The sequence below is a fragment of the Capricornis sumatraensis genome, chromosome 18, assembly GCF_032405125.1.
Source record: "Capricornis sumatraensis isolate serow.1 chromosome 18, serow.2, whole genome shotgun sequence".
NCBI classification, from domain to species: domain Eukaryota; kingdom Metazoa; phylum Chordata; class Mammalia; order Artiodactyla; family Bovidae; genus Capricornis; species Capricornis sumatraensis.
This window is the reverse complement of record NC_091086.1, coordinates 43,626,930-43,642,532: the sequence shown is the minus strand read 5'-3', so window position 1 is coordinate 43,642,532 and position 15,603 is coordinate 43,626,930. Positions and strand designations below refer to the sequence as shown.

At 41.8% G+C, this 15,603-nt stretch overlaps 2 protein-coding genes across 4 annotated transcripts in view; one reads left to right on the top strand and one right to left on the bottom strand.

Annotated features, from left to right (window-relative positions):
* Window positions 1-1,530, bottom strand: part of NUP155 (nucleoporin 155) — a 51,120-nt gene extending 49,590 nt beyond the window's left edge. For both annotated transcript variants that reach the window (XM_068990499.1, XM_068990500.1), the window contains exon 1: window positions 1,374-1,530. In XM_068990499.1, the coding sequence (XP_068846600.1) occupies window positions 1,374-1,530 (157 nt within the window). The remainder of the gene's footprint in view (window positions 1-1,373) is intronic.
* A 5,360-nt stretch (window positions 1,531-6,890) lies between these two features.
* The window catches only part of WDR70 (WD repeat domain 70), a 267,755-nt gene continuing 259,042 nt past the window's right edge, over window positions 6,891-15,603 (top strand). Inside the window, exons 1-3 of one of the 2 annotated variants that reach the window (XM_068990587.1) lie at window positions 6,891-6,991; window positions 7,098-7,157; window positions 11,263-11,346. In XM_068990587.1, the coding sequence (XP_068846688.1) occupies window positions 6,967-6,991; window positions 7,098-7,157; window positions 11,263-11,346 (169 nt within the window). In that variant the 5' untranslated portion in view covers window positions 6,891-6,966. The remainder of the gene's footprint in view (window positions 6,992-7,097; window positions 7,158-11,262; window positions 11,347-15,603) is intronic. The other variant, XM_068990588.1, reaches the window with a different exon arrangement.

The following is a 15,603-nucleotide window of genomic DNA, read 5'->3' as shown; positions in this document are numbered from 1 at the left end:
AGGATGGAAGAAGGAAAGATTTGGTTAGAGAGGTAGATGTATGTAAAGGTGGACAGGTTGAACTGGGGTGAGATATGAAGAGAAGACAAGAAGATATGCACTGTTTTCAGTTTACTTTCAGAAATAAGGTCAAAGGGAGTGGTGCTGTTCAAAATGAGAGCTGCTAACAGGTCACTCAGTTCTTACAAGACAAGCCCACGTGTGAGTAGCTGTCAGGAATAAATACTCCTTGCTTTGTTGCTGTCTTTTCTCTGATTTTAAGTCAATGAATTTTATTAAACTGCAGGAGCTGTCTTTTAGGTTTACACTGCAAATATTGTCGTTGTTTAGTTGCCAAGTCCGGTCTGTCTCCTTTGTGATCCCATTGACTGTAGCCTGCCAGGCTCCTCTGTCCCTGGGATTTCTCAAGCAAGAGCATTGTAGCCGGTGGCTATTTCCTTCTCCAGAGGATCTGCCCAACCCAGAGATCAAACCCTCATCTCCTGCACTGGCAGGTGGATTCTTCACCACGGAGCCACCTGGGAATTATCCTGCTTAAAATATCTTGGTTCATGCTTGCCAAAACCTTGTGCTTATCTTATTTACTCTCCTCAACTTTTCTCCAATTTCCACCTCACACAAGGGTCACTTCTTTTCTAGCAACTTGTGTGATTCTATGTGCCTTGAGGAGCCTGACCTTAAATCAAAACCATTAAACAGAATATTGTACAGACACCTGTCTTTGTTGGCACAAAATCTGCCCTACCCTCCCTGTTCACCCATCATCACTCGTTTCCCTGTTCCCTTCCTTCATTCCGCTTGTAGTTCTTTTTCATACCCTTCAGCATTTCATATTACAGTAACGCTACACATAACAAGGCATATCTTTCAGCGAACATAGTAAATTTCCTAATTAACTTCGTTTGCTCTTCGGTTTTACTCCGATAGTGAAACGAGGTATTAACAGATGAAACTTGGATCAGGTGATCCTCCTCATCCAGTCTTAGCGATAAACACCTGGAGGTAGTGAGAAGCTCATTAAGGTTAAAATATTTGCCTCTTTCTGCCTCAAATAGGGGCTTGCTCCTCGTTCCCAGCCTCTCAATTGCCTGTGATGAAGGGCGAGAGAAGGAAAAAATTGAAAATGGGCTCTTTTCCCCCTTTAGGGCTTCTCTTGTGGCTCAGACGGTAATGAGTGTGTCTGCAAAGAGGGAGACCCCGGTTTGAGTCCTGGGTTGGGAAGATCCCCTGGAGAAGGGAATGGCAACCCACACGAGCGCCCTAAATCTCAGGATGTCTTCGCCCATTCACCCTGGGGATGGGACCTATTTATGGAGTCAGATCAGAGTCCTTTGGGCTGAGAAACAGTCACCAACTGGGCAACGATCACTCACTTGGAGCAGACACCATGAGAAGCTCGGATAGGTCCGGGTACATGCGGTCTTCTTGCAACTGACGGTCGATGAGCCGACCCGCATTTTCCAAAGCTTCCTGCAGGGCTGCCGCCGACGTGGAGGCCGGCATCGCCAACCCCAGCAAAGAAGACGGCATATCGGAAACCGAAGACAACAGCAACCGGAGAAAGTCAAAAAGCAAGGAGAAATAAGACAAAACCCAAGAAGCTAGCTCAGCCCCAAGACTTAGAGCGCGCGCGCCAAACGAGCGCCTCGGCGCCAGTGCATGACGCACTTCCGGTTCATCGGGTGGGGAATTTGAAGCTTGCATTTAATTTGGCAGCTGGGAAGGGGAACTTGATAGAGGCGGGGTGGACGTTAGGGGTGGAGCTAAGTGAAAGGAAGATGGCTGTTTGGGGAGGCGGGGGGAAGTCGGTGTTGTCTTGGAGGAAGGGAGAGACGGAGGTGGAAGGGAAAAGGGGTGGGGCCAAGGGAAGGGGAGGGACGGGACGGGGGTCTGTAGGGGTGGAGAGGAAGGAGGGGTGGAGAGGAAGGAGGGGTGGAGGGGCCGGAGGGGTGGAGGGGCCGGAGGGGTGGAGGGGCCGAGTGGGTGGGAGCCGGTTACTGCCGGTACTGCGCAGACTTGCTCGGGTTCTGGTGAGTTCAGCGCGCGCTTGGATCCGGTTGCCTCGAACTTCGGGTAGCGGGAATCCGCAACAGCACCTATTTGAGTCTCGTGTCAGTTTGGTTGGTGGTCCAAGTAACTTAGGACTTCCCTGGTGGCTCAGACGGTAAAAGTGTCTGCCTATTATGAGGGTTCGATCCCTGGGTTGGGAAGATCCCCTGGAGAAGGAAATGGCAACCCACTCCGGTACACTTGCCTGGAAAATCCCGTGAACCGAGGAGCCTGATAGGCTACAGTCCATGGGGTCGCAAAGAGTCGGACACGGCTGAGCAACTTCACTACCAAATAACTTCTGAGAGTGGGTAGGAATTGGTAACCGTTAGAAAAAGTTTACACATAAACCAAAATTTCTCTACATTTCTAATGGGCTTCAGTGTAAATCAGGCTTTCTAGTTCCGTGTCCGGAGAAGGCAATGGCACCCCACTCCAGTACTCTTGCCTGGAAAATCCCATGGGCGGAGGAGCCTGGTAGGCTGCAGTCCATGAGGTCGCTGAGGGTCGGACACGCCTGAGCGACTTCACTTTCACTTTTCACTTTCATGCATTGGAGAAGGAAATGGCAAGTCACTCCAGTGTTCTTGCCTGGAGAATCCCAGGGACGGGGGAGCCTGGTAGGCTGCTGTCTATGGGGTCGCACAGAGTCGGACACGACTGAAGTGACTTAGCAGCAGCAGTTCCGTGTCGCTACCAGTTGATTCTGTGGTACGTTACCGTGAAAAATTATGTTTACGAAATCTTCACTGGGTGCAGAGATCTGATGCCTTGCTTTATTTCTCATTGCAGAGGGGAAGCTGCTGCTGCTAAGTCGCTTCAGTCGTGTCCAACTTTGCGACCCCATAGACGGCAGCCCAGCAGGTTCCCCCATCCCTGGGATTCTCCAGGCAAGAAAGCTGGAGCGGGTTGCCATTGCCTTTTCCAATGCATGAAAGTGAAAAGTGAAAGTGAAGTCGCTCAGGCGTGTCCGACTCCTAGCAACCCCATGGACTGCAGCCTACCAGGCTCCTCTGTCCATGGGATTTTCCAGGCAAGAGTACTGGAGTGGGTTGCCATTGCCTTCTCAAAGAGGGGAAGCAGATGAGTCTAATTCACTGTTTCATCCCCAGTGCATAGTAGGACTGTTATAGAATAGGCCACCCAACACGCTTTCCTAGTAGCTCAGATGCTAAAGCATCCACCTGCGATGCAGGAGACCTGGGTTCGATCCCGGGGTTGGGAAAATCCCCTGGGGAATGAAATGGCAACCCACTCCAATATTCTTGCCTGGAGAATCCAACGCACAGAGGAGCCTGACTGGCTACAGTCCATGGGGTCTCAACGAGTCTGACAGGATGGGGGCGAGTAACACACACACCCAACATGTCATCTATAGCAGTGGGATTCTTAATTTACATCAGGCATACCTGTGCTGGGAATATCAAACTGAAACAACTTTCGTATTCTTATGGAAACTCTCCTGTCCTCATGCAAGGACACAGAGGCAAAAAACCTGAGTATATCACTCTGTTTTCTATAGAATGTGTAGTAACTGAAGTAGAAGCGTAGAAAAGGAAAGATATACCCATCTGAATGCAGAGTGCCAAAGAACAGCAAGGAGAGGTAAAAAAGCCCTCGTAACTGAACTATGCCAAGAAATAGAGGAAAACAATAGAATGGGAAAGACTAGAGATGTCTTCAAGAAAATTACAGATAGCAGGGGAACATTTCATACAAAGATGGGCACAATGAAGGACAGAACCTGTATGGACCTAACAGAAGCAGAAGATATTAAGAAGAGGTGGCAAGAATGCACAGAAGAACTATATTAAAAAGGTCTTAATGATCCAGATAACCACAATGATCTAATCACTCACCTAGAGTCAGACATCCTGGAATGTGAAGTCAAGTGGGCCTTAGGAAGCATCACTACGAAAGCTTGTGGAGGTGATGGAATTCCAGTTAAGCTATTTCAAATCCTAAAAGATGATGCTGTGAAAGTGCTGCACTCAGTATGCCAGCAAATTTGGAAAACACAGCAGTGGCCACAGGACTGGAAAACTGTCAGTTTTCATTCCAATCCCAAAGAATGTTCAAAGTACTGCATAGTTGCACTCATTTCACATGCTAGCAAAGTAATGCTCAAAATCCTTCAAGCTAGGCTTCAACAGCATGTGAACTGAGAACTTCTAGATGGAAAAGCTAGATTTAGAAATGGCAGAGGAACCAGAGATCAAACTGCCAACATCCAGTTGGATCATAGAAAAAACAAAGGAATTCCAGAAAAACACTTCTGCTGCATTGACTACATTAAATCCTTTGACTGTATGTTTCACAAAGTGATGGGATTACCAGCCCACCTTACCTGCCTCCTGAGAAACCTGTTTGCAGGTCAAGAAGCAGCAGTTAGAACTGAACATGGAACAATGGACTGGTTCCAAATTGGGAAAGGAGTATGTCAAAGCTGTATATTGTCACCCTGCTTATTATAACTTCTATGCAGAGTACATCATGCCAAATGTTGTGGGCTGAATGAAGCACAAGCTGGAATCAAGATTGCTGGGAGAAGTATCAATAACCTCAGATATGCAGATGACACTATTCTTATGGCAGAAAGCGAAGAGGAACTAAACAGCCTCTTGATAAAGGTGCAAGAAGAGAGAGAAAAAGCTGACTTAAAACTCAACATTCAAAAAACTAAGATCATGGCATCTGGTCCCATCAGTTCAGTTCAGTTCAGTTCAGTCACTCAGTCGTGTCCGACTCTTTGCGACCCCATGAATCGCAGCACATCAGGCCTCCCTGTCCATCATCAACTCCCAGAGTTCACTCAGACTCATGTCCATCGAGTCAGTGATGCCATCCAGCTATCTCATCCACGGTCATCCCCTTCTCCTCCTGCCCCTAATCCCTCCCAGCATCAGAGTCTTTTCCAATGAGTCAACTCTTCGTATGAGGTGGCCAAAGTACTGGAGTTTCAGTGTTAGCATCATTCCTTCCAAAGAAATCCCAGGGCTGATCTCCTTCAGAATGGACTGGTTGGATCTCCTTGCAGTCCAAGGGACTCTCAAGAGTCTTCTCCAGCACCACAGTTCAAAAGCATCAATTCTTTGGTGCTCAGCTTTCTTCACAGTCCAACTCTCACATCCATACATGACCACTGGAAAAACCATTGCCTTGACTAGACGGACCTTAGTTGCAAAGTAATGTCTCTGCTTTTGAATATGCTATCTAGGTTGGTCATAACTTTTCTTCCAAGGAGTAAGCGTCTTTTAATTTCATGGCTGCAGTCACCATCTGCAGTGATTTTGGAGCCCCCCAAAATAAAGTCTGACACTGTTTCCACTGTTTCCCCATCACTTCATGGCAAATAGATGGGGAAACAATGGAAACATTGTTTCTTTATTTTCTTTATTCTTTATTTTCTTGGGCTCCAAAGTAATTTTGGAAGGTGACTGCAGCCACCTGAAGAACTGATGCTTTTGAAGTGTTGCTGGGTCTTTCCCAGTAAGTCAGCTTTTTGTATCAGGTGGCCAAATTATCGGAGCTTTGACTTCAGCATCAGTCCTTCCAATGAATATTAAGGGTTGGTTTCCTTTAGAATTGACTGGTGTGATCTCCTTGCAGTCCCAGTGACTTTCTAGAGTCTTCTCCAACACTGCAGTTTAAAAGCATCAATTCTTTGGCACTCACCCTTCCTCATGGTCCAAGTTGCACATCAATACATGACTACTGGAAAAACCATAACTTTGACTAGATGGACCTTTGTCAGCAAAGTGATGTCTCTGCTTTTTAATATGATGTCTAAGTTCGTCATAGCTTTTCTTCCAAGGAGCGAGTGTCTTTTAATTTCCTGGTGCAGTCATGGGAAATATTGAGAGCAGGAGTGAAAGGGGGCAACAGAGGATGAGATCGTTAGATACCTCAATGGACACAAGTTTGAGCAAACTCCAGGTGATGGTAAAGGATAGGGAAGCCTGGAGTCCTGCAGTTCATCGGCTTGCAAAGTGTCGGACAAGACTTAGCGACTGAACAACAAAGAAACTTATTTCTCATTGGCAAAAATGTGTAGATTGTAATTGTTCTTATTTTGATTATAAAGATGTATTTGAGCCTAGTTATACTGATTTCAAATTCATGGTCCCAAATCACAGTTATATTTGCATCAACTCAAAAGTGTTCATCCTGCATGCCACACTAAAAATTCCACATGCCACAACTTGAAGACCCAGGGCAGCCAAATAAATAAAAATTAGAAATTTTAAAAGTAACGTATTTAAAAGAATAATGTCTAATCCTTGTTACTGTAAAGAACACATTTTATGAAAAATTGTCAGTTTGTAAAACTAAGCCATTAATGAAAAGAATGGCGTTATTTTACATTTTTGCAGATCCCTTAAATGTTTGGCTAAATAAGAGATAGCTAGATTTTCATATGTACCGTTGTTATATGTTGTTTAGTGTAAGTATATGGAGAAAGGGGGGCCTCACACAGTTACACAGTTGAAGAAGGGAGTATTTTAACATTTATGGACACTTGTGAATATTCTTCTCTGACAGCATACCAAAACTTTCTTAAAGGTTAGTTGTGATGTGAAATTTTAAGCCATCCTTAGAATTCTGAGGATTAAGTGTCACCTGGTCGGTAAATGCATTTTAGGAAGTAAAAAGAGTTAATAGAAACCCCAGATAATCCCCTTCCAATGGGTTTAATTGGACACCCGGCTGTGTGGTGCCTATACCTTGCCAGCCCGCTAGGGCGGCGCAGCCCAGGGAGGCCTCTGTTCCTCCGCGCAAGGCGCCTCTCTTGGCCTTGGCGGCGACGCTGACGCTTGAAGGCGATACTTCCTGCCCGGTTTGCCGGGAGTCTTCTGCAGCTGTTTGTGCTGCGGTTACAGCTGCGGTTGTTACTGGTTTCTTGGAGAGTGGCCGAACATGGAGCGCCCGGGGCCCAGCGATGGTGGGTTCAGTGAGGCGAGCACCTGTAGCATGGGCCGGGCAGGGCGGGCGGCGCTGGAGTCGCCCTCTGACAAGGCCTTTTCCCTTTTCTCTTTCTCAAATGACAGGCTCAGACGTATCGGGACCAGACCCACAGCTGGCGGTCACCATGGGTTTCACGGGGTTCGGTGAGTGACTGCCCTAAACATGGTCTCCTTTTGCAGAGGTTTTAAGAGTCGCAGGTTGGGAGGGGCGGCCGAGCTGTCCCTTGTTTCCCGACATTCCACTGTGCCTAGTCCTACCTATTAATACTTTTAGCCCTAGTGTGTGTATCTTGCAATTTCAAGTCACACTCTACCCCCATCTGTTTTCTAACTCCTCTCTGTCTCTTGAGACCAGCCCAGGTGACACTTTTTACGGGACGGTTAGTGAAAAAGAAAGATTGCTGCCTGACCTACCCGGTGGCAGGTGTTGGTTAATGGAGAGAGTTGTTTCTCTGCATCCTGAGGATAAGAGCCAACCACTGATTGTGGTCTGTAATAAGATGGCCCTTTTGGCATCAAGCGGGCTATTAAGTGATGTTATAATAGTTAAATCTCTTATTTAGTTGAAGTATTGGTGGTTTAGTCGCAAAGTCCTGTCTGGCTCTTGTGAAACCATGGGCTGTAGGCCACGAGGCTCCTCTGTTCATGGGATTCTCCAGACAAGAATACTGGAGTGGGTTGCCATTTCCTTCTCCAGGGGATCTTCCCAACCCAGGGATGGAACCCAGGTCTCCTGCCTTGCAGGCAGATTGTTTACCGATTGAGCTAAGGGGAAATATAGTTGATTTATAATGTCATGTTAATTTCAGGTGTACAGCGGAGTGATTCATTTAAACAAACACACATACATATTAATATATTCTTTTCCCTTATAGGTTATTGCAAACTGTTGAATATAGTTCTCTGTAATATACAGTGGGTCCTTGTAGGTTAGTCTTTTTTCCTACTCCAAAGTCTTCACTTTAGTCTCTTGTTTGTTCATTCATACATTCATTTATTTGGATAATGTCTTGAACCACATATTTATTATCTCCTACGAGGTCATGTCTACAAAAGTGCTGTATGCTTCTGTAGTATTCAGTTCAGTCCGATCACTCAGTCATGTCCGACTCTTTGCTACCCCATGACTGCAGCACGCCAGCCTCCCTGTCCATCACCAACTCCTGGAGTTTACTCAAACTCATGTCTATTGAGTCGGTGATGCCATCCAGCCATCTTATTCTGTCATCACCTTTTCCTCCTCCCTTCAATCTTTCCCAGCATCAGGGTCTTTTCAGATGAGTAAGTTTTCACATCAGGTGGACAAAGTATTGGAGTTTCAGCTTCAGCATCAGTCCTTCCAGTGAATATTCAGGACTGGTTTCCTTTAGAATGGACTGGTTGGATCTCCTTGCAGTCCAAGGACTCTCAAGAGTCTGTTCCAGCCCCACAGTTCAAAAGCATCAACTTTTCGGCGCTCAGCTTGCATGACTATTGGAAAAACCATAGCTTTGACTAGATGGACCTTTCTTGGCAAAGTAATGTCTCTGCTTTTTAATACGATGTCTAGGTTTGTCATAGTTTTTCTTCCAAGGTGTGTCTTTTAATTTCATGGCTGCAGTCACCGTCTGCAATGATTTTGGAGCCCCCCGAAAATAAAGCCTATCACTGTTTCCACTGTCCCATCTATTTGTCATGAAGTGATGGGACCAGATGCCATGATCTTAGTTTTCTGAATGTTGAGCTTTAAGCCAACTTTTTCACTTTCATCAGGATGCTCTTTAGTTCTTTGCTTTCTGCCATCAGGATGGTGTCATCTGCATATCTGAGCCTGATATCTCTCCCAGCAATCTTGATTCCAGCTTGTGCTTCATCCAGCCCAGCGTTTCTCATGATGTACTCTGCATAGACGTTAAATAAGCAGGGTAATAACATACAGCCTTTCCCTATTTGGAACCAGTCTGTTGTTCCATGTCCAGTTCTAACTGTTGCTCCTTGACCTGCATACAGATTTCTCAAGAGGCAGGTCAGGTGGTCTGGTATTCCCATCTCTTGAAGAATTTTCCACAGTTTGTTGTGGTCCACATAGTCAAAGGCTTTGGCATAGTCAGTAAAGCAGAAATAGATGTTTTTCTGGAACTCTCTTGCTTTTTCGATGATCTAACAGATGTCGGCAATTTGATCTCTGGTTCCTCTGCCTTTTCTAAAACCGGCTTGAACATCTGGAAGTTCACGGTTCACATACTTTTGAAGCCTGGCTTGGAGAATTTTGAGCATTACTTCACTAGCATGTGAGATGAGTGTAATTGTGTGGTAGTTTGAGCATTCTTTAGCATTGCCTTTCTTTGGGATTGGAATGAAAACTGACCTTTTCCAGTCGTGTGGCCACTGCTGAGTTTTCCAAATTTGCTGGCATACTGAGTGCAGCACTTTCACAGCATCACCTTTTAGGATTTGAAATAGCTCAGCTGAAATTCCATCATCTTCCACTAGCTTTGTGCATAGTGATGCTTCCTAAGGCCCACTTGACTTCTTATTCCAAGATGTCTGGCTTTAGGTGAGTGATCTTACCATTGTGATTATCTGGGTTGTGAAGATCTTTTTTGTATAGTTTTTCTGTGTATTCTTGCCACCTCTTCTTTATAGCTTCTGCTTCTGTTAGATCCATACCATTTCTGTTGTTTATTGTGCCCATCTTTGCATGAAGTGTAGTATTATGTACTTATTTTTGTACACAGTATTGTGTACTCTAGTATTATGTAACTTATTTTTGTTGTAGTTCTTTTTAATAGCTTTCTCCCTAATATAAAGAACACAATAAACGAGAAGGAAGAAAGTAAGATCATTCATAATCTCATGAGCTAAAAATCAAAGCAGAAAAATTTGTTTGCTTTCCAGTTTTTTCTGTTGTATATTAATAACATTAAGATCATATGTACTTATATACAATTTTATTCTTAATTATATGGAATTTGTTTAATTCTTAATATTTTGAGGGTTTTCCCGTTTTATAAAAATGCTCTTCCAAAGTATTTCTTCTGATGGGTTGGCTAGTAGATAGAAGTGCTATAATTTGTAACATTTTGAGGTTTCTCTCACATAGTTCCTTTCTTTTTATCAGTAATACTGAAATAAACATTTTTATAAATAACTCTTTTGTCTCCTTTTATAAAAGGAGTTTTATGTATACTTCCATAGGGTAGATTTCTACAGGAGGGACTACTTTGATAAAATATATACGTATTAAAAAGTAACAAAAAATTGAGTATATAGCTTTTAAAATTTCTTGATATATGTTGTCATAATGCTCTTCAGAAAGGTGGTTTCAGTTTATATCAATCAGTAGTGTGTAAGAAAAACATTTTTACCACATTCTCACTAACATAGAATAGGTATTGGTACTGAAAAAAAAAAAAAACCCTAGTAAAATCAAATGAAACATTGCTTCCAAGCAGATCCAGGTCATCAGAATGTCAGTTCCTGGTGGTTTTGGGATTGAGACCCCTGTTTGCTTACTGGCTTTCAAGTGGGAGTCTCTTACCTCTTTCTGATACCTGCATTGCTTGTCTTCTTGCCCCCTTCATCTTCAAATGCACTGTGGTCCTTCTCAAGTCTCAAGTCTCTCTGACTTCTGCCATATCTATTCTGCATCCATTCTACATTTTCTTGTAAGACCTTCTATGATGGACTGGGCTTGCCAGGGTGATCTCAGTCTTTGAGTCTGTAACCTTCATTAATGTGCAGAGTCCCTGTGAATGTAGTATGTTCACAGGTTTCAGGAATTACGATATGAACATTGTCTATTCTGCCTAGTACCCCATGTTGAAGTTTCAAAGTGAAGAGTCTAGATAAAGTACAGGAAGATGGGAAAGTTGGCTGGTTAATCTTATTTAGTGATGAGATTGTAATTAAGTTTCCCTGGGGAGTTGGGACTTCCCTGGTGGTCCAGTGGCTAAGACTCTGAGCTCCCCAAACAGGGGGCCTAGGTTGGATCCCTGGTCAGGGAACTAGATCCTGCATGTTGCAACTAAAGATCCTGAGTGCCACAGCTACGATCCAGTGCAGCCAAATAAATAATAAATATTTTTTAAAAAATTGCCTGGGGAGTAAACGTTTTCTTCATTGATATTTTATGGTTATTTGGTAGCTGTGCTATAAGTTAGATAGACTTTAAGTGGTTATTGATACATCAGTAGATAAGTATTGAGTACCCGAATGTTGGCCAACTTAGTTCAAGAAAATCACAGTCTGCTACTTATTCCTGTTTTAGGAAAAAAAGCTCGCACATTTGATTTGGAAGCAATGTTTGAACAAACTCGAAGAACAGCAGTGGAAAGAAGTCGGAAAACACTGGGTAAGAAGTTCAGTTATTTGCTTTCTTATTTGTGTAGATACTATATCCAATTTACACAAGTGTGTTACCAGGTATAAAATTATAAGAATAAAAAAAATTCAAAATTGTTAAAAGTTCACATGTGCTGGTTCCTTTGGAAGAAGCCAGCATTATCTCATTTTTTAAATATGATAAAAGTTGTATCTAGGATAGGAAGGTCTGAGTTCTAAAATCTTTCAGAAGTGTGAGCTATGAACAAACAAGGATTCAAAATTAATTTATAAGAATCAGAACAGAGACTTCCTTGGTGGCCCACTGGTGGGGAATCCACCTTGCAATGCAGGGGATGCAGGTTCAGTCCCTGGTCTGGGAAGATTGCACATGTTTCAGGGCAATTAAACCCTTGAGCCACAACTGAGACCTAATGCAGCCAAATTAAAAAAAAAGAAAAGAATCAGAATAGTGGTTTCTTTTCTTCACCCTCTATCTGATTCTCATTTCGTTTTTTTCTTTCCTGCTTACAGTGGAACCAGTATTTGGAAGGCTGAGCGAGAGGTGGCTCTCAGAGTTGTGTACACCACTGATCGTTGACCCAGACAGTATAGAAAATTGAGCCATCCAGTGAATGGGGCTGGTGCTGTTGAATCCCTGCATTCATGAGTTGTATCAGACATTTAATGAAGGCCTTAACTTCCAGACTGTCTGGTTTGATACCAGGTGGTTGTCAGTTCTAGCTACCACCTCAGGATCGTTGGAGCTGACTGTCTCCTCTACTGCTTTCTTTAGATCTGATTCAGTTCATTCTTAACACTAGAGAAGGGATAGATGTAAACTGATAGAGCAGAAGGCACTCGGAACCAGAGACAGGACTCCTGGAAGAATTTAAGGGGATGTTGCTCCAGTACTTACCGTTGTTTTAAAATGATAAATTATATAGCAGTACTATCTCACATTTGAGAAGTGAGCATGATTTTTGGTCTTTGGAAGAATAATAGTTTTTGATGTGTGTGTGTGTGGTAAAAAGACAGCTATCTACATATAATGTATATTGTTTAAAAAAGCTGCAACTATTACCTGAAATTTCAGTTACGTACAGAAGTACAAGAATGAACTCCCATATTCCTATCACACAGATTTAACTATTGTAACAGTTCATGGCCAGTGTTATTTCCATTTACTTCTCCTCTCAGATTGCTTTGACAAAAATACTGGATACATTACTTCACCCATAAATATTTTTGTATGTCTTTAAGTGATAAGGATTTTGAAAAATCTTAACTGAAATACTATTACTACACCTAAAAATATTAAATAATTTAGTATCATCAAACAACATGTAGAGACATGCTCTCTGTAGCATATGTACAAATGGATTACACACTTCGTCTTTGACTGTTTCAGTGAACGTTTATACTATTGCAGTTTAGCTTTCCAGCGTGTGATACCAAATGCTTTGAATAGTGATTGTCTTATTCCCCTACCTAAGTTTTATAGTCCCCATTACCATGCCTCGTAAGATAGGTTCTCAGTATTTATTTATGCAGATTGAATTGAATTTAAAACTGCAATATTGTCTTTAAAAAAATAAATCCTGCATCTTTGGAGAATGTGTTTGTGTTTCTTTTGGCCATGCTGAGTGGCATGCAGGGTGTTCGTTTCCTGACCAGAAATTGAATCCTTCATCCCTGCATTGGGAGCTCGGAGTCTTAACCACCAGATCACCAGGGAAGCCCCTGGAGAATTTTTTTAAATGGCATGATGAATTGTAAAGAGTTTGGAATTCGGAGTTGGAGGACCCAGCTTTAAGGGTTAGACCCACATTCTACTAGATGAATAATATCAGATGGATCTTCAAATTTCAGATCCTTAATTTCCCCATCTGTTCGTCGACAGTGATAAGGTCTCCCTTATTTATTTTAAGCTCCGTTCAGGTTTATTGAAGGGATTAAGATGTTGGGCATAGTACTTTTTAAACAGTAATGTTATAAATATCACTTTTAATTCCTATCGTTTTTCTTAGTAAAATATGAATTCATGTAGCACTTAGGTAGAATTCCAATAAAGAGTTATTAGAGTTCTAAAATTTTGAAAAGTTATCTCAGGGCCTTGTTTTCCTATTGTTATTTGTGTATGAATTAAATGGGTTGAACTTTGTTGACTTCATGTTGCATTCTTGGACTTAGACTCCTGTTTCTACCCTTGCATCTAAATATAAGAAGCCAAAGTTTGCCTTTTCTTAAAAGTTAAAAAATACTGATATGGGCCTTAATGATAGGTATTGGAGTCTTCTTGAACTTTGACATCAGACTTGAGGAAAATAAGAACTTTTGGTCCCTTTTAATGGCAGATTTAACTGTGTATGCAGATGTGAAGTTTTGGTTCTTAAGTGCTCTAAAAGAAAGGATGAAATATACTATAAAGCCTGAGTAAAATGTGTTACCAAAAATGTTAGAAAATAGTATTACAAATTGTTTTTGAAGTATTTTTTATGTTTATGAAAGCTGTTAGTAGGTTTTGGACATGTGAAAGACATAGACTCTTTTAGAACTAATATACTCTGAAGAGATAGATGGGGAAGAAAATGTCTTTTATTCAAATGCTTATTTTGAGTGTGGCCGTGGTTTCAGTGGATTATGAACCTTCTGTTACCTGACTGGAAAAAAATTCCTTGAGAACATATTGAGGTAGGATTTTAAGATGATTTCAATGGATGGTTTAGTTATCTTGGAAAGAATAATTGTCCCAGAGGTTTTAGAAGTTAGAAAAGCTTAAAAAACTTTTTTGTTTTAGCTTGAAATTGTCTTCCTACCTAGCTAAATCCTACCTATCCTTTAAGGCCTCACCTCATATTTTACCTTTTCTAGGTATTCAAAACTCTTATGGGTGTAATTGTTACCTACATTTTAAAAATAATACTTCATTATAAATTTACTTTAGTGTTGTTCATGTCTTGATAATCTTGTTTTTCATATTTATACTTATAGTAGCTTAACGCAGAACTTGATATATAGTAGTTACATCTCTAAATAGTTAATAATGAATTGTAACTAATGTTGTCAGATAATCCTGATCTTATTTTTTTATTTGTAGTCATTTTTGCACTAAACATTTAAAATTAAATATGATTTTTCATGAAATTGGTAGCCTACTGAATCATTTCAGAATGGCAGAAACATTTTGCAAGTGGCTTCCCTAGTGGCCCAGACGGTGAGGAATCTGCTTGCAATGGGGGAGACCCAGGTTCCATCCCTGGGTCGGGAAGTGGCAACCCATTCCAGTATTCTTGCCTGGAGAATCCCCTTGGACAGAGGAGCCTGGTGGGCTACAGTTCATGGGGTCACAAAGAGTTGGACACAACTGAGCAACTAGAAAAACAGAATATGATTAAAACATCACTCTAGCTTGTTTCTATTAGTTTTATTTCCTTTGCATGTTATTTTAACACTCATTTCTTCATATAATGCTTAAGATATAATGAAAGTGATATTTTTCAGCTGCTAAATTACATTCATGCGAATCTGCAATTTGTGCGAATCAGCCCAGTTGGGACATGGTAGTTTTGGATAGTTTGCTGTCATCCTGGATGAACTGCATACAGCTGGGGTGCTTTTGCTGAATGGCTGTCCAAAACTATTAGCTACCTGAGAGTAGAGAGATATCAATAAATTGAGATACTTAAAAGAATAAAATGAGGTGTTGGGGAGTAAGTTAATTCAGTCTTGCTAATAGAATATTCAGAGCATCTTACAGTATTTACAGAATACTTGGATTCCTGTATGTTTTACAGTGTACAGTGTGCTTGGTCCTACTCTTGGTAAAATACACAAAAATGATCCCCTTGGTCAGGGAGCTGCAGTTTATTGGATTAGTCTCATTTTGGTTTGTCCTTTGTAGACAGGTAAAAAAAATATTTTTTTCCTCACAAATGTCTTTCCTGTTTTTATTTTTTCTTCTCATTTTAATGAAGCAGCAGGTGATGACAGGAACCTCTCTGGGTAGAAAATCCTTACTATTGTAAAAAAAAAAAAGTTAAATTTTAAATTAAAAAATTAGAGACTTCCTTTGTGGTCCAGTGGTTAAGACTCAGTGCTCCCGATGCAGGGGGTACAGGTTCGATCCCTAGCCAGGGAACTAAGATCATGCATGCTGCCCAGTATGGCTAAAAAATAAATAAAATTAGAACATCTAAATTAAAAAGATAATTCACCTGGATGGGGCAAGTAGTTTGGAGCATTCATCCACTGGGGAGGAACTCTAGTTAGATAGGTAGGTGGGTCA